General features: G+C 41.4%; 1 protein-coding gene across 2 annotated transcripts in view; it reads right to left on the bottom strand.

The window, feature by feature from the left end:
* Positions 1-24,365, bottom strand: part of GOLM1 (golgi membrane protein 1) — a 96,773-nt gene that overhangs the window by 44,583 nt on the left and 27,825 nt on the right. Inside the window, exons 1-2 of one of the 2 annotated variants that reach the window (XM_073345028.1) lie at positions 17,349-17,432; positions 4,046-4,193 (exon numbers count right to left, since the gene is read on the bottom strand). In XM_073345028.1, coding sequence (XP_073201129.1) covers positions 4,046-4,174 — 129 coding nt within the window. In that variant the 5' untranslated portion in view covers positions 4,175-4,193; positions 17,349-17,432. Of the gene's footprint in view, positions 1-4,045; positions 4,194-17,348; positions 17,433-24,365 lie in introns of those variants that run through there. The other variant, XM_073345027.1, reaches the window with a different exon arrangement.

Here is a 24,365-nt window from a genome sequence, read left to right as displayed (position 1 = left end):
CCTCATTCTTCTCTTCTGCAGGCTAAACAATCCCAGCTCCCTCACCCTCTCCTCATAAGTCATGTGTTCCAGACCCCTAATAATTTTTGTTGCCCTTCGCTGGACTCTCTCCAATTTATCCACATCCTTCTTGTAGTGTGGGGCCCAAAACTGGACACAGTACTCCAGATGAGGCCTCACCAATGTCGAATAGAGGGGAACGATCACATCCCTCGATCTGCTCGCTATGCCCCTACTTATACATCCCAAAATGCCATTGGCCTTCTTGGCAACAAGGGCACACTGCTGACTCATATCCAGCTTCTCGTCCACTGTCACCCCTAGGTCCTTTTCCGCAGAACTGCTGCCTAGCCATTCGGTCCCTAGTCTGTAGCTGTGCATTGGGTTCTTCTGTCCTAAGTGCAGCACCCTGCACTTATCCTTATTGAACAAGTAGTCTCCAAACTAATATGCCATTTCTGTTCAGAGGCCGCTTCATCCACTAGTGAAACCCACTAGCTGATTAACCACACACAGCAACCTTATGGAACAGTTTAGGGCAGTGAGCAAATACCACATATACCTTATAACTAAACCTGCATGAAGAGTGTCAGTAGAGATTGAAATATACAAGTTGGCTGGACACCAGAGTTAAAACCCCCACACTTGCAAAAAGTGCCATAGGGTCTTTAATGATTAAGTGGTCAGAACGGGTTTAGGTCTCAGAGGAAAGAATACCACCACTCAGATGACCAATAGATATTTCTGAAAGAGCCATCCAACCTCCCACCCCCCATACAAGTACTGCCCCAGCCTGACTTTCTTATTTTGTGTAATCAGGTAAGACCACAGCAGGTGGTGTATGAATGCAGGGCAAAGATACATATTTGTGAAGAACCCAACTTTATAAATATGGGAAATTTAACACTTTCTTCTGGCTCACTTCAAGACCATACTGAGAACCAGTGGAAGATTCAACAAAAGAAATATCACCATCATATATAGAGAAAATGTCAACGAATTTAAGTCTGCGGATTTTGGGGTTTGTTTGTTTTTTAAGAATTGATTCCATTTTTCTGGAGGCACCTTATATGTTCTGTTGCTTGTTCTCTAAGAGTCATTTATATACTTCCTTCTAAGCTGTGTAACTTCCAGAATCAGTAGAGATTTGGGGGAGGAGGGTGTACAAATTTCAACAGCATTTGTCAAGCATATGAAAACATCTATGGCCTCAGACTGAACTTTATACTCAATCTGGAATCTAACAGGATATATCAAAATCATTTTATCTACTGAGTTTTCAAGAGCAGAGTTCTAGCCTTGTTACTCCACAGTATGCCCTGCTAGACAGAGCCACGTTTAAAGAAGCCACTTGCCTACCCTTTGCAGCTGGGGTTAAGCTCCTACACTGCAATTACCATAGGAGATGAGAGAATGGAAAAACAGAGAAAAATGCTCAAGATTAAACCACAGGAGCAGAGAAAACTTATTCCATCTTAATCCTGCCAAGAAACTGGGTGAGTAAATAGAAAGTGTGTTTTAAAATGTAATGGTAAAGACTAAGTACAGCCCAGCCCATAAGATCTGAATGGTGCTTCTTTTCAAACTGCTGCCAAGGCACTGGGATGGTTTAATGGAAGTAAAGAATTTTACATTTCCTTTGGGGAAAGGTACTGCACAGCGTAGGCAATCAATAATGGCAAACTCACCTCTAGGTTACTGAATCAAGTGTGACCAGGATGGTAATGACTTTTGATTCACCATCTGTAACCAGTTTTGTGGCCTGTGTCATGACTTAAATGGTCTCAACCCAGGTCTTAATGGATAGGTAACCACTCCCAGAGAGAGGCCAGGGACTGAAGGAGCATAGAAGCCGAACTAACCCTATAAGATATGAAATTCTGCCCTCAGAGAAGGGCTAAGACACACTGGAAAAGCAGTGGTGAAAAATGTATCCGGACATTAAGTCATGACACAGCATGGTACCAGTTCTGCAGGAAAAGAGGACTTTGGTTTCTAGAGCTGTCAATCCAGTTAAAATTCAGTAAACTCTGAAGATCGAGCATCTGTTCCATAGACAAGGTTGTGGTGAGTTTTCTGTTACAAGCCCAGTTTGACCATTCCTCTCCCAACTTCACCAGAAATGAACCAATCCACCCAGCATAGTTCTGGTGTGCTGTTCTGCCAGGGGAGACATTTTTAGAAGAAAACGTGGTTAATTGTTAATTGTGCAGTTAATTGTGACTGATATTGTCCTTACATAAAGTATCTTGGGGGAACATCTTGTATTAAATTTATGTATCATTGTGGGCCAGGGCTTGTATGTATGATTGTGTTCTACTCCACGGGAAGGGTTACCATAGCTCCTACAAGAACTAAAACAATGGGGGTGATCACAGTGAATCACTCTCATTATAAATATCTCCAGAGAGGTACTATCCGCCTTGCATATACTGCTTCAAACTGAGTTTCCAGAGAGTAGGAAAACAAAGAAAAGGATTTTGGCTTAAAAAGGCTGTATTTAAACTGAAACAAGACCTTCTGTCTAAGGACCCTAACCCTTGCAGAAGGGTTGGAAAGACTTTGACTTACTAGGGTCCCATAAGATTGATGGGTCACCTCTGCTTTTAGCATGTGTATAGGAACTTTTGTGGAATTTTGTGTGTGTTTTCTCTGTAACGTTTTCACCTTATGAATACATGTGCTTGCTTAGAAAGAGTCATGTGATAACTGGTAACTGCTGGAAATACACTGTTCAGAGCCCGCAGAGAGAAAGCAAAGCACAGGCATTGGCCTCTAGGCACAGTGGCTGGCTGGGGATATCATAGCATGTGGCAAGGGGCCGTGCAACCTTGGAACACTCCTAGTCAGAAGGGAGCGGGACAGGGTGCTCACCTAGACACAGGTGATGGCTGGAGATCTGAGACCTGAGTGGGAACTCCTGGAGTGGAGCATGGAATGGGGGATACAAGTGCAGTTATCCTGCAGCTGTGACAGTAATCAGATAAGGTGTTAATGGAAAAACAACACAGAGGTATTTCACTTCAACGTTAAGAAGGAAGAATGTCATAACTCAAGAGCAGCTTGGCTTAGAGACATCAGTCTTGCAATTAGATCCATGTGGCCAGACTCCCTGCAGAACCTCATTAGCTAGTTTAAGAGCGAACATTCATCGTCTCAGCAAAACAGCCAAAGACACCAGTCCTCAGCAAGGTCTATAAAGGAAATTAAGACCACATACATGGAGCCCCATTGAATCTCAGTTAGATTGTGGGGTCTGATGAGCATTATAAAATGCCCCAGCTCAGCTAACAAGGACCACATGGCCCCCAAGCATTCATTCATTCTGTCTTGCATAACTGCAGTAATTTGTTCTGCACTGCATTTCCACACATCAAGATTAGGTAAATCTGAGAAATCTAATTTAGTCTTCTCAGTCAAAATCTTCCTTAAGAAAACATCATTGCCTTGGAAACTGTCAAAGTGTCATTTTTAAACACCCCTCTGAAAAAGTAAAAAGAGGTTTTCTTATGTCTGATAGAAATAAAATCTGGGAAAGTTACTTTGCATTTTAGCTTGCCCGATATCAACTGCTGCTTGCCTCTTTATGTAACTCTATAAGGTCCTGAGCATCAAGGGCAGTTGTTAAGCCCAAATGCAGGAGCAGGCAAGGAAAATTTTGGGAGACAAAAAGGTTGACAATAGCTGATGAAGAACAAAAATGTGGTGTTTCAGTGGTGATGTACTGAAAGAACAACAACAACAACAAAAAAAACAATCCACAACCAAACACCACACTTGAATATTTAATAACAAGGGAAGTTTTTCATGGAGCGATAATAGCAGTATAAAGCTGCAAAATTACCTCAATGGGGCTAGTGCAAGTGCAATGCCTTTCAGATACTTCTCTTCACCCCTTTGCTGGGAAACTATTAGGAGTGGAGATTTACAAAGCAAACTCAAAGTTTTGTCCTGTTTTTGGTTTGTTTTCATACAGTCCACAAGAATAAATGCCTTTAGCAGCCATATCTATTTGAATATACAGGAAGGAATACAAGAATACTACCTGTAGATCAACATTGCGAGAACTTGCAATCCAGTAATTGAAACCCAAAACGATCATACAAGCCACAAGCGCAGCTATTAGAAGAGGTGGAGATTTCATCCCTCGACGGCTGTTTCCTAGCCCGACCATTTCAAAAGACTGTGGAAATCTGTAAAATTAAAATAAATAAGTCACATTACATACTACTTTGCGAAGACAATTTTATGAGTAGGTCAGACATTCACTGGAACCAAGAACAGCTATGGTTCTACAATAGCTCAGTTAGGGTAAATAAGAATTGGAGTATCCCCAGCAAGGAAAGCATTCTCTCCTGGATTTGTAACCTGAAGATCACAAGGCCATACTGTGCCATCAGTTTTTACGACAAATTTCACTGGATTTCAGTGTGGAATACTGCATAAAAGCCTGATGAGATAATAAAGAGCCACAATAACCACCATACTGGAAGAAGCCATTGTCTACCTAGTCAGTTAACCCCCCACTGGCAGTAGCTAATGTTGGATGCTAACTGGGCAATGCTACTCCACTGGCAGAGGGAGGAAAGGGATAGATTTTTTTGGTATCTCATCCCAGTTGGTGATCAGTCTAGTCCCCAATGCAGTAGGCTGACTTAGGCCTTCATTTTAAAATTTGTCCAAGCTAGTATAATTTCAGATTCTTTTCTTGGTGACACTGACTACTACAGCTCCTTTCATCAGGAGAAAATATAGAGTTGTGTTTCTTCCTGATATTCTGCTCTTCTCCTGTGCTTGCATAATGATAGATTTAAAGCTTCCTTTCTTGCAAGTTGTAGATTCTGGTGGAGCAGGTTTGGCATTTGCATAAAGGGCAGGGAATGAAGCTACACTATGTGCCATGTATTATTTGCAGGCATGAGGAGAAAAGCAGAACAATGACAGAATTTAAACATCTTGCCTAGGTCAGATGTGAAGAGCTGCCTTAGGATAGCTCTTGGTATATGAAAGCCTCATTTGAGAATTTTGAAAAACATGCTTAGTTTAGTGACTTTAAAAAATGCTTAAAAAGTGTCATATCGTTTCATGTATAGTTTTAGCACTCAAAATTAGCTTTGAGTTTTTAATTTAGTTATCATTAAATCCATAAAAAAATTAAATAGTTGCTTGTTTATTTCACTGGAAAACAGCCATCACAAATAGACAAATTACTAATGTCATAGGGAAGTTAATATACACATACTAATCCACTATCATGATGGAAAGAATGTGTTGATCAGTGAATTAATTCCTTAGTTCTAGTAATCTGTGTGAGATTATTTGACAGACGTAAAATGTAGATTACATACCAGAAAGGCATGACTTTTCATTTGAAAAAAAGATTAAATTGCTCTAAATGGGGCTATTCATTACATATTAGATCTGCTCCCTTGAATGCATTCCTCACACTTCACATCATCTTATTTTAAAAGACCAAAACAACAAAATAAGTGAATGAAACATTGTTTTCCCCCTTAAATGCACAAAAACAAAGAACACAAAAAGTTGACCCGGAAGAAAGACAATTGTTATAGTATCGCAGCTAAATAAATATTTTACTAATATATCTTTCTCCACCCCCCAGAAGATACCTGCATTCTCTAAATTAGAACCAATGTTTTCCTGATACTGGAAGTTGCCTGCTGGAAAGTTTTATAACTTGCCAATCCATTGTTGAACTACACAACTTCGAATAAATAAATAGAACCCACTTTACAGTTCTGAAAGTTCTGTCTTTCTCATGCATTCAGGTTGGACAGGAGATGCACTTCCTTTGCTTTAACCAACCTCAGATTTAAAGTGTCAGCTCTCCTTTTGAGAAAGAAACTGAATTTCCTGTGCCTCAACCAACATTACACTACAGGTATCAGCTTTCTATTTGGATTGTTATTTAATTTTTAATCCCAGAGATTTGTTCTCAGCATTTAGATGCAGCAGTTAGAATAATCTGTTTCATCACATTGCGGTTCTTCAGTCAACAATGTTGTGTCTTGACATTTCAAGGATCTCTAAATAGCTAGTGATCTTACCAAAGATCATGTAGTAGCCAAAATAATTGGGGAGTTAGGTTCAGCATTAAATATGAACCTCTTTCTTTTGGAAGTGGAGGAAAAAAGCTATTAAATCAGATGTGACTATTTTAGGGACAATCCTGAAGTTCTTAAGCATTGAGGTAAAACGTCAATTGACTTAAATGCACACATTTAATTCGTAAGGTATGCAGGTTCAGACCACACACTGCTAACGCTTGGTCTGTAGTCTGGAAGTATAACAATCTCATAGTTGTAAGATACTTAACAATTATGTCATGCCAAACCAGATAGGAATTACTTCATTTTGGCACCCAGCGCTGTTTCTATAAAATGGAATATTTTGATAAATCTAGGAGCAAAGAGAAATGATCACATTATGTGGGGAAAAACAGCTGCCCATAACTACAGCTCTCAGTGTACTTCACAAGATAGGGTCTGTTTTTAATGCCCATAGAGGTCTAGCACAACAGAGCCCCAGTTTCAATTGGAATCGCAAGGCATACTGTAATAGACAGAATAGTAAATTTTCTACAGCCTGAACATCCATTATACTACTTGTACCAAATAACTCGAGAATCAAATCAAAGACAACAATCACAGAATAAAGTATCTTCTCTGAAAGAAGCTACATCTAAAATGCTGTGTGGTGCTGGAATTTCACAAACAGAAGTGAGCCTGATGCAGTGGGTAAGGATAGCAAACAGACTTTTGGGACACTGTGTAGGAGTAGGTTTTATAATTGTACTACAAGAATAGAGGTACTAATATATGTCTTGATTTCATTTTACCAGCCATCCTATTTGAATAACAGAAAGGAATGACCCTCTGGGACATTGGTAGAAATGCATCTGACAGACTGCCAGTGTCTGTACTGATATTAAGACAGGAACAGACCTGAACAATCCTTATGACTGGGATTATGGTCACCCTTTTGTTTTAGGATAAGTTATAATGTCTACTATGGTTTCCTATATGTATTACAAATTAGGCACTCTAGTTAAATATACATTTCTTTGTTTTAAGGTTTAGTAAGACAAACAGGATCTTGTATTGTGTCTATGTAAAGGAGATTCAAAATAAACTGACACTATTTGTATTCTCAAAGGTCTCTGTAAAAGACTGTGTGAATGAGGAATGTATGCATCAGGAAAAGATAAGGTGTGAAGGCCATTGTTATAGCCAGATGGTCAAGGAAGAAGGAGTGAAGAGACTTAACAACACCAGAGAATCATCAAGGCGCATCCATAATGAAGGAAGGGAAGATTAACGACCCTGAGGTGAAGGCTGGCACCCCTAAAGACAGGACAATCAATTAAATCAGAACCAGGACAGGATGACCCTCTCAGAGGTGTATTGGAATGTTTACATCACAAGATACACCAATTAAGAAGTAACCATGTCAAGGTTCCTTCCCCACTCTGAACTCTAGGGTACAGATGTGGGGACCTGCATGAAAAACCCCCTAATCTTATTTTTACCAGCTTAGATTAAAACTTCCCCAAGGTACAAACTATTTTACCTTTTGCCCCTGGACTTTATTGCTGCCACCACCAAGCGTCTAACAAATATATAACAGGGAAAGAGCCCGCTTGGAAACATCTTTCCCCCCAAAATCCTCCCAACCCTATACCTCCTTTCCTGGGGAAGACTTGATAAAAATCCTCACCAATTTGCATAGGTGAACACAGACCCAAATCCTTGGATCTTAAGAACAACGAAAAAGCAATCAGGTTTCCACTGAATGCATCGGATGCAGTGAGCTGTAGCTCACGAAAGCTTATGCTCAAATAAATTTGTTAGTCTCTAAGGTGCTACAAGTACTCCTTTTCTTTTTGCAGTCACAAAGTGACACAGCAAAATCCATAGACTTCAACGGAGAAAAAAAGACTATAAGAATAGGGTGCTTGGCCATGGGACTTTGGGTTCGTCTTGCCACACTCCAGGAGCATCGGATCGCAATCAACAGAGCCCCGCTCCCCTCTGTGACCAATCTGGCTAGCCACTAGATTGATCCAGACTCTGGACTGGAAACTATACACATCAACTGGCAGGACTGTGTGTGTGTGTGATTGAAAAGCATATACTAACTGTTGTATTCTCAATAAATGCAGTGTGCTGCCTTCTCCCCTATAAAGATCCCACGTGCTTCTTATAAGTATAACAATTGCCCCAATTTGAATGGGATGGATTTTCTATTAATTTTTTGTACATTCTCTGAATAGGTGTGTTTTTAATAAAGAGACCAACTAGTTAACTTGCTATCCCAATGGGATCCAATTCCCAGTGTCTACCTTATTAAGTATTTAATGATGGTGGAAATTCCCAGCAGATCTACGGATGGAAGTAAACCAAATCACAGAGAGGGTGAAAGAGGACGTCAGCAGCAAGTGAACAGCAGAGAAATTGATTTTACTGCTTACCAGTATTACAATGCCCTAGTAGAGCCTGCTTTTAAAATAGTTGGCACAATGTTTAAGGTTTTGTTGTTCCAATTAAGCAACGCCTTTTCTTTTTTCTTTCCCCAACCTCAAGAGGGGTGGGAGAATGCACAAAGTGCCAGACTACTTTAGGGTTTGAATGGCAAGCAGGACAGAAGCAATGCGAGATAATATTGTATAACCTGATATCTGTCCTGTCATTGCCGCAACAGGAAATAGTGTGGTTTCTTGAAAGACACCTGCCTTCCCTCCCAGCTGTAAAAAAACCAGGTGTGGCTTAATTGGAACAACAAAGCCTTAAATACAGCCAGCTGGCAATGGGAGCACTTCATGTGCAGGGGGACCGTGGCACCGTCACACAGAAGTCAGCCAGCTAAAGCATCTCTCCCCACTGGTTTCACTGCATTTGGCATAGGATCAAAAAATCTACAGCACAGACCCAGGGGGCCACCACAGGCACTGTGTAGCTCAGGGATGGGCAAACTTTTTGGCCCGTAGGCCACATCTGCGTATGGAATTTGTATGGCAGGCCATAAATGGTCACAAAATTAGAGGTTGGGGTGTGGGAGGGGGTGAAAGCTCTGGGGTGGGGCCAGAAATGAGGAGTTCGGGTTGTGGGAGGGTACTCCAGGTTGGGACCGAGGGATTCAGAGGGTGGGAGGGGGATCAGGACTGGGGCAGGGGTTTGGGGCGCAGGAGGAGGTCAGGGTGCAGGCTCTGGGTGGTACTTACCTCAAGCAGCTCCCAGAAGCAGCGGCATGTCTCCCCGAAGCTTCGGCCAGGCGGCTCTGTGCACTGCCCTGTCCGCAGGCACCACCCCTGCAGCTCCCATTGGCCATGGTTCCTGGCCAATGGGAGCTGCGGGGGCAGCACGCAGAGCCCCCTGGCTGCCCTTACACATAAGAGCCGGAGGGGGGACATGCCACTGCTTCTGGGAGCTGCGCAGAGTGAGGCAAGCCCCTGACCCTGCTCCCCGGCAGGAGCTCAAGGGCTGGATTAAAACATCTAGAGGGCTGGATGCGGCCCCTGGGCCGTAGTTTGCCCACCCCTGGTGTAGCTACACGGAGTGGAAGCCATCAGGGAAGGAGGAGCAAAAGGGGAAAAAAACTTTATAAAAATGAAACACAGAAGATGACAAAAACAACAAAGAGATAGGGGCCAAAAGAGAAAGACAGATACAGTGACAATTTAGCCAGTGCATGAAGTGAAGGGACATATGGGAATGTGTAAAAAGAAAAGGAGTACTTGTGGCACCTTAGAGACTAACCAATTTATTTGAGCATAAGCTTTCGTGAGCTACAGCTCACTTCATCGGATGCATACTGTGGAAAGTGTAGAAGATCTTTTTATATACACACAAAGCATGAAAAAATACCTCCTCCCACCCCACTCTCCTGCTGGTAATAGCTTATCTAAAGTGATCACTCTCCTTACAATGTGTATGATAATCAAGTTGGGCCATTTCCAGCACAAATCCAGGTTTTCTCAGCCGCCCCCTCCCCTCCCCGTGTCACTATGTATTGGAATGCTATCTGTCAGCCCTTCTCAAGGGAGGCTCCAGCAAAGCCGTGGGAAGCCTTTACTCCTTTTACATAGCATTTAGAAAAAGACAAAAAATCTCTCATCTGTGACAAAGATAAGAGGTGGCAAGAGAGGGATGATTCACACTGACACATTAGTTAAATGAAATATTTGTTCTTTATATACATTTGAAATCTATCTTAATATCACCTCAAATTATAAGCAAAATGAAACTTTCATTTTTAACTTATTCTCTGTCTTTAGTTAGATGCCTACTCGTTTGCTTACTTGCAAACACTGAAAGATTATACAATATGACATTAGATAGCGCAAAGCATATTGCAACATTCATTCCAATTATTTCATAAAGTGTCACTAAGTTGGGGGGTTTGGCAGTTTGAGGTAGAAGAGGCAAGTCATTTTTCAAGCCAGAAGCCTAAGGCAGCCACACTGTTAAAATGAAGGAACCGTAAATTCAACATGCACCTTCCCATGTGGAATGACTAGAAAGCTCAAAAGGGATTTCAAAGGATTTGATTGATTGTTACAATGCACCAATTTGGTAGCCCATTGCTTATATATGGTTCTCTCCAGAAGTGCTGATTTTACCATAAGAACTGCATCGTTAATGGGTTTGTCTCTCTGGAAACTCCATAAAAGGTTGCTTGGATTTAAACAATTAATATTCATGGAAATGTTGTTCTATACTTGTCTGAGAGTTTAGTGTTTATATTAAGTTAGTACTCCAGACCCCAAATCAGGATCGAGGCCCTGTTGTGGAAGATGCTATCAAAAAACAAAACAAAAATCTTACCACATGAAGGCAGTCTTCTCCCCAAAAGCTTACAGGCTAAGTAGATAGATCTGAAGGGGATCACTTTGAAGTTTTGAAAGTTACAAGAACAGGATCCAAAACTACTAAAAGCCAGAAGATTCATCAAAAAGTAAAATAACATTCTTTTACTAGGAAGTTATTATTTTTAGAACAAAGGAGGACACATGCTTTAAGTAAGCATTCCCAACAGAGAATGTGAGAGAAAGAACCCTTTCGGTTAACAGGCAGCAAAACTTCCAACTTGAAAATAGAAATAGAGATGTAGTTTTACTCATCGGATGGGCAGGAGTCTGTTAAACTCTTATCGCTGTTTACGCCTGCTTAAAGTACCTAGATAGAATTGCATATTGGAAACAGTTTGTTACACAGCTAAGCAAGCAGCCTAGTAAATGTTACAAACATGATTATATAGATACTAATTTGTACAATGTAGATGCGTGGTGGTACAACATATAGTTATTGAAATTGCTATGAAAGTAGTTTTTTGATTCATGGGTAAGCAAATCACAATGTACATGAAGGAATCTTCCTCCTTAAAGGTCCTCCACAGAATGTGCAAAACAAAAGCTGCATCAATTCACGTTAGGTAGATTATATAACGACTGTCCTACTGTTAACTGTGGGTTTGGGGTCTTCTATTTTGTTGACCTAGAGATGCTTTTTCAAAAGATGCTTTATTTTAGAGTCCATGTTACTCAAAGAAATCAATGCATGCCTTAGCTTCATTTCTTATACAATGTACTTTTAGGAGTTAAGTCTCAAAATAATTAAAAATAGGCAGTTGTGTAATTCCTATTTCCTGTTGTATACTGAGCGTCCTGTTTGACACCACAATGACAGATGAATGTTATTTAGCAGATATATTAACTCTAGACTAACACTGCAATCAAAGACAAAGTAAAATGTATTGTGAAAGGCCCCTGAGGGAAGACTGACTCAAAATCCTAAAAGGAAAGCTGAAGATCTTGGCTTGCAGGCACAATTTCCAAGTGTCTTGGAAAGTCTGGCTGAGCTCAAACAGCAAGCACAGATGAGGATACTGAACAAAGACTGAAGGAAGGAAAGGTATGCAAACACCCATGGAATAATTTCTCCCCTTCCCCACCACCCTTAGTAATCTGCAGAATCTATTGGAAAAGTGTGGAATATGGAGTTTCATTATTATTTGATTTTGGACAAAATAGGCCAACACTCAAAGCATGCTTTTGAAATTATGAAAAAATTAACTTCATCTAACAATCCATGATAAGATATTTAGAGCCAAGTTCTCTGATACTTGAAGATCAATTCATGCCACTTTGCTGCCACAACCCTACTTAAAACATTGACTTAGCATCCGAGATAGGTGCAGTGTGGATGGACCCAATTCGCCATCTGTGCAGACCATCCCTACAGGGGTCTACACAACTAAGCAGCATAGCAAGCAGTACAGTAGAGAAAGTAGCAGCACAGACAGAAAGTGAAAGAGGTGTGCATGTTCCTCCATTTACAGATATTCTCAGTAATCCACCTATCAAGTGGGCACAAACCCACAGAGTACACTGGGCAACTAAGGCTCTACATGGCTGTGGAATGGCAGACAACTGTGAAGCAGGGGCCAGGAGACAGCAAGAAGCATCCAGACAAACCATGCTCACCAGCTCTGTTCCTCTCTAACAAGAGTGCCGGACTGCAAGGACAGGGCCTTTGAAATAACTCAGATGGAAGGCTATATGGAGTGCATGACTGTAGTTGACAAAAGGGATGGCTCCAATCTCTGGACAAACTGAAAGGGACTTGCACTAGTGCAAAACATGCAGAAGGTAGCTAGTGAATCACAGCGATAGTCATCATGTCATTACACTTCCTTTATTCACTACAGCCTCAGTTCTTGGTTTCCACCTGGGAATCCGGCACTTGAGCATACTGCTGAATATGCTCTGCTGAAGCTACCTCTGTGTAAATAAAACCCATGGGAAATGGTTACTTCCTACGTGAGATGTACCCCTCCATTCCACAGTGAGGGAGGAAAAGTCCTTGTGGGCAGGTGAGTCCTTTCAGGCAATTGCAGGAGAGGGCAGTTCCAGTGGAGAGGAGCAGCTCTGACCTCCTGTGGATTACTTGGGACAAATGGCATTCTGGGGAAAGTAAAGCAGCTAACACCACACAAGTGTGGTGGAAGCAGCGAAACCCCTGAGCTGTGTGGGAGAATCATATTTTCCCCATCATACAGGTATTATCATGAGATTAATGTGTCCAGTTACCTGCATAAACATATACAGGAAAACACTGAGAAAACACATAGCAGGAAGCTGATTTGTCTTGCGAACCCCAAGTTTCACCTCCCTTAAAAACTACTTACTTACAAAATCAGACATAAAAATACAAGGGTCACAGCACACTATTACCAAAAAATTGCTGACTTTCTCATTTTTACCAGATAATTATAAAATAAATCAATTGGAATATAAGTATTGTACTTACATTTCAGTGTATAGTATATAGAGCACTACAAACAAGTCCTGCCTGTGTGAAATTTTAGTTTGTACTGACTTCGCTAGTGCTTTTTATGTAGTCCATTGTAAAACTAGGCAAATATCTAGATGAGCTGATGTACCCTCTGCAAGATCTCTGTGTATCCCCAGGGGTATGAATACCCCTATTTGAGAAACACTGCTCTAAAGCATCTGGAAATAGCCACTGTACAGAGTGCTTGTCTCTAAGAGGGTCACTGGTTTGATCCAAGATGGCAGTCATCATAAAAAAGAAAAAAAAAAGAATCTATCAGATGTTGTGATGTCATTGAGTCAATATTTGTTCAAACTATCAAATTACCTCTTTTTAAAATCCACAGGAAATGAATGGGTAACATTTAGAGAGCATAGCAGATTTAACTGCTTAACATTTTGATCATTCTGATGCAAGCATCATATGAAACCCCTCTGTGATTCACGGGCTCAGAGCCATGATAAAAGGGAGAACTTAAGCCACAAATAGTTTATCAAAATAGCCAGGAAACACTGAAACTTACTATTCCTTCTTTCTTTGTTACTGCTACTCTATTACTTTAAAATCATGGAATATTTTCTCCTTTAATTTAATACCTTCTGAGATGCCAAAAGTAGAACTAATTGCTTTAAGGATATTGTCCTCCCTTTACTTGACAGATAGCAGAACCTACAGAGGTTTATGGCTCAAAATAGTTTGAAGTTTCAGAACTACATATACATTTCAAAAATTAACAGCCAATAAAAGTGTTTTCACAACTGATTTAGAAAATCCAACAGCAACTGTTGTTTTAAATAAATACTCCCTTTGTTTTGTTTGCAACATTGAGAACCTGAAAGTGAAATTGACTATGAGTGAAAGCAAGACTGAATAGCTTAATTGCACATGCAATAAAACTCAAAAATCCACCAAAAATAATCCCCGTAAATCGGATTTTTTTATGTTTTCAGTTTTAATAACCTAGGGTGTGACTAGTAGCAGGGAATTGGAAAGTTTTATACAGTATGATTTTTACTTTTAATGTCCCTTTTAATACCACCATCTAAAATGGAATCTCACAATGCCTCAAGTCCACAAAAATGCCACATAAAACAATGTTAGGAGAGTAAAAGGGATGTCTAGAAATGGGGGAAAAAAGCACCAAAATGATACCGCAGTCTCTCTCTTCTAATGCCACTTCACATGGCATTCGATTGGAATCACCCAGGGAAGTTCTCTTCTTAGAGAAGCATTAACATTACAACCACTGCATGTTCCCTCTTAACACCTTCTACTAAGCAAACTGTTGTTAATTTAAGGGGTTGTCTATACTGGCAATTTACAGCGCTGCAACTTTCTTGCTCAGGGGTGTGAAAAAATACCCCCCAGAGCGCAACAAGTTTCAGTGCTGTAAAGCGCCAGTGTAAACAGTGCACCAGCCCTGGGAGCCATGCTCCCAGCGCTGGTCACTACACCTCTTGTGCAAGTGGGTTTTTTTAGAGCACTGGAAGAGCTCTCTCCCAGCAACTACGCAAGCCACGTTAAAGCGCTCCCGCAGCAGCGCTTTAGCATTGCCAGTGTAGACGAGCCCCAAGTGAAAAGGACCCATCCCATGATCAAGCGGAGTTAAAGATAGGAATAGGCCTTCGAAACTCTGAATTGTCCTGGGTTTCTAGTGTAAGCAAAGGCCAGTGTGGCTCCCAATTGTTTACTTCTTTGTCTAGGCATCTTGCATGATGTCAACAACTCAACTCAGCTCAACGGTTTACCAGTGTTTCTCAACCTTTTTGATAGCAGGCACTTGCTGCCTTCTTAAAGTGTGTCAGAGAGATCTCAGGGACCGGTTGTTGAGAAACACTGTGCTCAACAACTGATTTCACATGCTTTTGGGGGAGTGCCTTATCAAGTGGGAGAAATTTTAAAAGTAGGAAGTCCTTAGTAACAGAACAGTGGATATTTAGAATCCATGCAACAATGTTAGGTTAGGGCAGGATCCCTAACCTCTTCTTCTTTGTAGTTTAGCACTTGTCTTTATTTAATTTCATCTTGTTGAGTTCGGATCAATTCTCCAATTTGTCACGGTTATTTTGAATTCTAGTTCTCTCCTTCAAAATTCTTGCAACCCCTCACAGCTTAATGTAATCTGCAAATTTTATAAGCATACTCTCCTTTCTAAGTCATTACTGAAAATACTGAATAGTTCAGGACAGACCCCTGTAGGGCCCCACTAGAAAAACCCTCTCTGTTTCATAGAGAACCATTTATAACTACTCTTTGAGTATGATCTTTCAACCAGTTATGCACCCACCTTATAGTAATTTCATAGAGACCACATTCTCCTAGTTTGCTTATGGGCATGTCATATAACACTGTGTCAAAAGCCTTACTAAAATTAAGATCTATCACATCTACTGCTTCCCCAATCCATTAGGCCAGTACCCGTGTCAAAGAAGGAAATTAAGTTGGTTAGGCATGATTTGTTCTTGACAAATCCATGCTGGCTATTACTTATTGTTGTCTAGATGGTTAAAAGTTGATTGTTCAGTAATTTGTTCCAGTATCTTTCCAGGTATCAAATGTAGGCTGACTGGTTTATAATTACTCAGGTTCCCTTTATCCTCCTTTCTAAAGATAGGTAGGATGTTTGCCCTTCTCCAATACTCTGTGACCTCATCTGTCTGCTCTATGAGTTCTCAAAGACAATCACTAATGGTTCTGAGATTGCTCCAGCTAGTTCCCAAGTACCCTAGGATGAATTTCATTAGGCCCTGCTACCCTGAATACATCTAATTTAGCTAAATATTATTTACCCTGCTCTGAAATCTGTTTCTCCCCCATGTTAATATTAATTATGTTGAGTATCTGGTCACCACTAACATTTTTAAGTAAAGACTAAAGAAAAATAGGCATTAAACCTCACAACCTTCTTAATGTCACCCATTATTAGTTTTCCTTCCCTGATTAGGAGTGGATATTATATATAAATACACAAAAATGTATATAATATATATAAAAATGTGCCCACACATACACCCTCACCAGTCTAAGCAGAGGTTCTGAGAGGTTCCAAGGGCTAGTCTACACCAGCAGCACTTTAACGTGGCTTGCGTGGTCATGGCACAGTGACCCAGAGCTTTGAAAAAAAAACACCTCCACAAGGGGCACAGCTCCCAGCCCTGGTGCACTGTCTACACTGCTGCTTTACAGCGCTGAAACTTGCTGCGCTCAGGAGGGTGTTTTTTCACACGCCTGAGAGAGAAAGTTGCAGCGCTGAAAATTGCCAGTATAGACAAGCCCTAGATAAAAATAAATGGTGAAACATTCACAATGCGGCAGTTACCCTCATCTGATAACTACCATGGCTGAGCAAGTTTATTTTTCCAACCACTCCTTCCCCTGGCCAAGTCTCCACTTCAGGTGCTATAATCCAGCCTCTGGGTGGCTTTTTTCCAAAGACCAGAGGCAGGCCCAGGAGAAAGGATAAAGCCCCTCCCCAAATCCCCTTCTGGACCAGAATCAGACGGTGACACTTTTCCAGAGTAGCCTTGTGGTACTTTGCTTCCTCCTCTTACGTCTCACCGATCCCTGCACCAATCAGTGGGCGGCACCTCAGTATGGCTGGCTGCGCACTTAAATGCGCCCCCACCCCCCAAGATGTGGCTGCGTTTCACTGGTGGGCGAAGAAACTCCCTACCAGAGAGACAGGGTGTAAGAGCCGGGAAACCCTTTGCCAGCTCTGAGGAGCAGGGCTTAGCTACACGGCAGCTGACTCTGCGAGGGACCGTATCCAACGGGGCTCCCTGGGGGAGGGGAACTAGCCCCCTTCCCTCCATGGCCAGGCTGCTCTCCTCGCGCACGTTCGAGCCCAGGCACTGGGTGCAGCGAGGAGCGAGCCAAGCAGGAGCCCGGCCCGGGAGCGAGGCAGTCCCCGCAGGGATGCGCTCCCGCCGCCGGGGAAGGGCAAGGCGGGGCGGGGCGGGCCAGCCCCGCAGAGCGGCGGCCCGGAGACTCGCTCACCTTTCTCCGCCGCTCGCAGGGCGCCACGGCCCGCTCGCTCCTGGGGCACAGCCCGGCCGGCAGCACCGTCCCGGCTCTCGGCAACCTCCCCGCGGCCCGGAGGAAGGGGCGGCTGCGGCTGGCGGCGCGGCGGCCGGAGCAGGAAGCAGGGCGAGGGGAGCCTGCCAATGAACGGGGAGGGAGCGGAGCGCTCCCAGGCAGGTTGGGCAGCTCCCTCCGCCCCTCCGGGCACCAGCCGGCTCCACGCCCACGCTGCTGCCCCCTGGCCGGGCCCCACGCGCGGTCTGTCGCACCCTCGCGGGACAGAGACAGCAGCCGGGGCTCCCCCCACGCGCCCGCTGCAGAGGCAGCCCCCGTGCCACAGCCGCCGCCTCCCACCCCGTTGCACCAGCCTAGGGGAGCCGTGCAGACGTTGAGGCCCGGCCACATCTTCACCACCCCGGCCACCTAGTAGCAGGAAATGGGAGGAAACCTTCCCATCTGCCCCCTAGCACCACCACAACGCCAGAGGAGGACCTCGGCGACACCAACGCCAGAGATAGGAACTGGCCGGTCAACCCGCACACCTCATCTGGACCTGGACCTGGACCTACGCAATCATGCATCAACTGGGATAAATAAATAATAAAGCAAATAGTGTATGACTGAGCAAAATGGCAAGCAGTGGCAAGTGACAGGTTTCAGAGTAGCAGCCGTGTTAGTCTGTATTCCCAAAAAGAAAAGGAGGACTTGTGGCACCTTAGAGACTAATCAATTTACTTGAGCATAAGCTTTCATGAGCTACAGCTCACTTCGTCGGATGCATACTGTGGAAAGTGTAGATTGTGTGTAAAAGATCTTCTACACTTTCCACAGTATGCATCCAATGAAGTGAGTTGTAGCTCACGAAAGCTTATGCTCAAATAAATTGGTTAGTCTCTAAGGTGCCACAAGTACTCCTTTTCTAGTGGCAAGTGAGAACGTGTCACACTTCCAATTGACATAAAGCTAGAAATATTTTAAAAACTAGACAATGCCATTGTGTTAGCCTCAGCCACATAGCAGTAGAATAGGGTATCAGGAAAGCAACCATCATTGATATTTGGAAAAGCCAGGAAAAAATAAAGCAATTTTCAAAAGACTCCAAAGACAGTGGAGCAGTAAAAAGCAGCTGTATTTACTCAAAGCTGCTGATTTTGATAGGGCAATGCAGCTGTGATTTGCAAGAGCGAGATCAAAAGGCACTACTATAACCGGTGTGATAGTAACAAACAAGGCCAAGTAATCTACTGAGAAATGTATCCAGACAAAGGTGAGAACAATTTTAAAGCAAGCAAGGGTGGCATGGAATACAGCAGTTGGGGATGCAAGGAGTCTCTGACAGCTGACTCGAATGCCACTGGTGAATTTAAAAACACTTTCAAATCATTTATTGAACAGCATGAACTTACCCAGGACTGTGTTTAACTGTGACAAGTTGGGCCGGTACTCACGCCTGCTTCCAAACAAGACTCTGGTAGATAGTTCAGAAAAACAGCAAAGAATTTCAAATCCAGTAAAGATGGGGTCACAATGATGGCTCCCTTTGGTGTTTGTTCACAAAAGTCTGCTTTGCAGACATCACTATGTCAGCTCTACCAGTCCATTACTACAGCCAGCGCTGTGCTTGGATGGATAAAGGCATTTTTACCAACTGTTTTTTAAAAAACTTTGTTCCACTTGTAAAAGACTACCTTATGTCCAAATCTTTACCTAGCTGAGCTGTGCTACTGATCAATAATGCTCCATCTCACCCTGCCATTGAAAATCTATTAATGGAAGCATTTGGTATTTGTTTTTGCCACCAAACATCACAAATGGTTCAGCCAATGGACCAAGGCATTCTGGCAAACATGAAACATAGATACAAGTGAAACCTTATGGCAATTATTACTGGGATCAATGCGATTTGAATCTTACAGATTTTTGTAAACAGCTGACAATCAAAGATGCTGTCAGCAAAGATGCTGACATGTGTGCAAATCCTGGAGTGAGATTGGCTCTGAGTCTTTGAGACGCTAGTGGAATAAACTTTGGCCATGTATTGATAACACTGAACCTGATAATTGGGAAAACAATGATCAGATGGAAATAAAGCAACTAAATTTTTCTGAAGAGTGACATCTTTTGGATATCACCACGGAGGAACAGGAAGGAATGGCTAAACGCAGATAAATATGAGCATGGACACCCTATTCTTAGCAACCATGAGATAATTGAATTGGTACGTGAAACAGCACAGAGAAATGGACAGTGACATTGATAGTGACAAGAAGGAGGGGGAGAAACACCAAGGGGATCCCACACATGCAAGCAGAAGAGTACTTCGCTGCCTGTTCAAGCGATTGAAGACAACAACCTGAAGCCACACCAATGAACCTAATGATGGGTCAAGAGCTATGCACCTTAGCAGCAAAAAAGCCTGTTAGTAACCTCAAGCAGAGTACCATTGAAGATTTTTTCAAGTCTGCGTAGTTTATCCTGTAGTACTTAAGCAGGAAAGTTAAGTTTGGATGCTTATTTTTAATTGTCATTATAAAGACTAGTGCTGGTGTGTTTTACTGCAGCATTTTTTTTAGTGCTATTTGAATGGACATTAAAATCGGTGGGCTTCTGGGTTGGCATTTTTTTTCATGGATAACAAATACTAAAAAGAAGAAAGAGGATTACTTAAAATTGATATACAGTACTATGTTAAATGTAAACTACTAAAAAAAATAGAGAAAGTTTAAAAAAAGATTTGACAAAATAAGGAAACTATTTCTGTGCTTGTTTCGTTTAAATTAAGATGGTCGAAAGCAGCATTTTTCTTCTACATAACAAAGTTTCAAAACTGTATTAAGTCCATGTTCAGTTGTAAACTTTTGAAAGATCAACCATAACGTTTTGTTCAGAGTTACAAACATTTCAGAATTATGAACAACCTCCATTCCCAAGGTGTTCATAAATCTGAGGTTCTACCGTAGTTTTATCTTTGGATGCCCTGGGGGCAGGATCCAGAATGGGAGGCCCTGTGGGAGGTTTTGCAGGGTGATCTCAACCTGTTTGTGCTGTGCCCCACATGCCAGGTCCCAATGCCACTCACTCAAATTTGGCTGAAGCCACCCCGCCATCTTCATAGTGGAGCAGACGGGCCAAACATGAGTGGCACTGTGACCCTGTGCACTAGCTTACAATGCCTGGAGCGGGGAGCTGGGCCCACCCACCACAGGACAGAAGCTGCCACTGTGGGGTAGTTTTGTTTTGTTTGTTTGATTTCATTTTACAAGTTATTTTTCACAAATGCAAAAGAACACGAAATAAAATGAAAAACAAGGGGTCTATCTATTTACCTTCCAAAGTGACACAGACCATGGGCAGTAGCCATGGGCGTTTCACCATATTCCCCCACCAAGTCTCCAATATCACTTCCTTTATCAATCTCTGAGTTCTCCAGTCACCCAAGTCCCACCACTTTATTTGTAAACAATATTTCTTTTGAATATTGTGGCCACTGTACAGATGTGAGTTCAACTGTATCAAATTCACGTTTTAAAAGTTCACATTTATCCCTGTTAAGTCACCAGCCAGCACTATACCATAGCCCGTATTTGTGTTCCTTTGACCCACATTTTTACCCCAACTAGCATAGACTGGAAAAGACAGAAGTGAAGATAACTAGCTGCTTAGGCCCACATTTTTGATAATGGCCATTGATTTTGAATGCCTCAGTATCTGGATGCCCAAACTGAAACACTCATGTCTGAAAAGTTCAGTACCTAAAAAAACAGAGGTGCCCATAATTAGAGGCCACTTTTTAAAAATTCACATTTCCTTTACAAATTTCCATATTGGTGCAGCTTATTATTTTCTTACTTAACATCTTGAATTAGTTCACACATTTTGAAAATTATTATGTAGTTATATAATATTTTCCATTACTTTGGAATTCACCCTTACTTCAAGTCTGTAAGCCATAGGAAAGGGGATCAGTTACTAACTATGTTGTGCTAGTTATAAATGTTTTTCTTCATCCTGCATTCCTCTTTCAAACAGGGACAAAAGAAATAGAACAGCAGAGGGAAAGTAGTTTATCAAGGTACTGCAACACATCCTTTTACAGACAATGAAGTACATGGAAAAGTTTGAAGATTAGTGACAGAAGTAATTATTGAGAGACAAAATATCCAATAATGGATTTTATGCAGAAGATTTAGTAAAAAGAATGCAATTTCTACCTGAACAAAGAGTAAAAACTTAACAAAAAAAAGCTCGTTCTGCAGCTCCTAGCATCAAAAAGTCTGACGTTTGTTGGGAAGGAGGAGAATGATGTATAATCAAACCTTCTCATGCAGCCACTTGTACTATCCCATAGCAACTAAAGCTACAGCAAACATGTTTGCACATGTGTAATTTTACTCATGTAAGTAATCCCATTAATGTCAATGGAAAAGTGTTTGCAGAATTGGGACCTAAATGTCCTGCATTACATTTTAAAAAAGAGGCATCAACCTGTGAAGAGGAAGAGCGATCTTGCTGTCTGAGTGAAGGAATCTCTGCTATCCTAGTCCTCCTGGCTCCTATTAGAAATATTTTATGCTTAGGGTGGGCATATACTCTCAATCAATATAAATAAGTCTTGTCAGTTTCACTGTGGCCCACAGGGTTCTGAACACCAGCAATCAAACTATTCAGATACATGTCAATTTCATTTTGTAGCTGCTTGGGAAAACTATGAGGAGCAGGAGAAGCATTGGAGCTTTCTGTCTACAGATTCAGGAACAGAACACTGCATCAGTTTACATTTGGTAGGTTACCCTCACAATCAAAGGCTGGAAGCAATTATTTTTAAAATTCTTCAGAAAGTGATGTGTTAGGCTGCGGGCTCACCACAGAATGTTTCCTAGTTGCAATAGTGAGTGGGAGTGTGGCTTTTTCAAACACCTGTAGTAATCATTTATCATTAGCACCTATGTAGTGCTAGCATCTTCAAAGTGCTGTACAAAAGATGTCATAATTAGGATCCATTGACTGGATAATCTAATATACAATGCAAGTGTTTCTTAAATAAAGGGATATTCATGTTCTCGGCTTATATTCATAAAAGAGTGAAGTGGTTTCATGTAGTATGCAAAGCGATAATGTATTTCCAGTATGAAGGCACTGAGAGACTGTTTTAGTGAAAAGAAAAGGAGTACTTGTGGCACCTTAGAGACTAACCAATTTATTTGAGCATAAGCTTTCGTGAGCTACAGCTCACTCTTTGAATGCTGCAGTATGGTACATTTGTAGTCAAAGAGATTTTTCATGATTTGCAATAGAAATTATGCATTAAAAGTTTTCCATACAGGTAACAAAATTGTACAAGCAACTTCGTTGCAAAAGTTAGGATCTTTTTTTTTAAAGCAACAACTGTTCTTCATTCTCAGGAAGAATTAGGAAAGAAAGGGTTTTCCAGACCTTGAACAAATGTGTTGATAGGGCTGAAATTAAGCCTGCCCTAAGAACAAAAACTGAATCTGATCTTAGAATATTAACGCAAAATCCTAGCTCTTCCACTGAGCGTTCACCACCATCAAAGCCAGTCTGCCATTTTGTCAGCACAGTTGCACATATGTACAGCTTCATAGATTTTAAGGGCAGAAGTACTACTGTGATAATCTAGTCTGACCTCTTGCATGACACAGTCCATAAGATTTCATGTGTTAATTCCTCCTTCAAGTTCAATAGCTGCACTTGAACTAGAGCATATTGTTTGAATTAAAGCATCTTGCTTTAAACATTACCAGTAATGGAGAATCCACCACAACCCTTGGTAACATTTTCCAATGATTAATTACCCTTACAGTTAAAAAAAAAAAGTGCCTTATTTCTAGTCTGAATTTTTTTAACTTCAACTTCCAGCCATTAGATCTTGTTATGCCTTTGTCTGATCGATTGAAGAGTCTTCTATTATGAAATTTCTTTTTCTTATGTAGGTACTTATAGACTGATCAAGTCACTCCCTTAACTTTCTCTTTAATAAACTAAGCAGATTGAGCTCCGTAAGTCTTTCACTTTAAGGTATGTTTTTGGATCCTTTAATCATTCTCACAGGTCTTCTCTGAACCCCCTCCAATTTTTGAACATCCTTCTTGAATTATGGACACCAGAACTGGACATATTATTTCAATAATGGTCATACAAGTGTCAAATACAGAGGTACAATAACCTCTCTACTCCTGTTTATACATCCAAGGATTGCATTAGTCCTTTTGATCACAGTGTTGCACTTATGATGTTCAGCACGTTATCCACCATGACCTTCAAGTATTCCTATTGTCCCTTGTTTCCCAGGATAGACAGTATTCTGAAAGTATCACCTATGTTCTTTGTTAATAGATTTATGATCTTATACTGAAAATGCTTATTGTTTGCCTGCATCCAGTTAACCAATTTATCCACATTGCTCTATATCAGTGACCTGTCCTCTTCATTATTTACCAATCCCCCAATCTTTATGTCATCTGCAAAGTTTGTCAGCATTGAATACTAAATAGTGTCCAGCCAAGAACCAATTCCTGTGGGACTCCCCTAGAAACACAGCCACTCTTCAATGATTTTGTTCCTTAAAAAAGCATGTAACTTTACAAGAATCCTGTTCTTTGAGGTACAATGCGCATTCACATCCATAACCCAAGACAAAGTTATGTGTAAATTTTATTCCTATCATTCTTGACAGTACCTTTAAGATACATAATCTCCAAGTAAAAACTCTTATCAAATGTATTATTCACAAAGTCAAAGTTTGACCTACAGTAGTTTATAATCAATATTATCTGATAAAAAAGTTGTCTGGGATGTAATGATCAAGGTTGTTCAGAGTTTTATTAATTTAGCACCTGATTAGCAATAAATTCATTAAGCAAAAAAATGGATCCAATCCTGGCCCACTTACATCCATAAGAAAACTCTAATATTGACTTCAAAAAGCACAGGATCAGACCCTGTATTTTGGTGCTGCTTTTGCAGATATTATTC

Source organism: Lepidochelys kempii, chromosome 5 (assembly GCF_965140265.1).
Source record: "Lepidochelys kempii isolate rLepKem1 chromosome 5, rLepKem1.hap2, whole genome shotgun sequence".
Classification (NCBI taxonomy): domain Eukaryota; kingdom Metazoa; phylum Chordata; order Testudines; family Cheloniidae; genus Lepidochelys; species Lepidochelys kempii.
The sequence above is the reverse complement of the archived record's forward strand: the minus strand, read 5'-3'. Positions and strand labels throughout refer to the sequence as shown.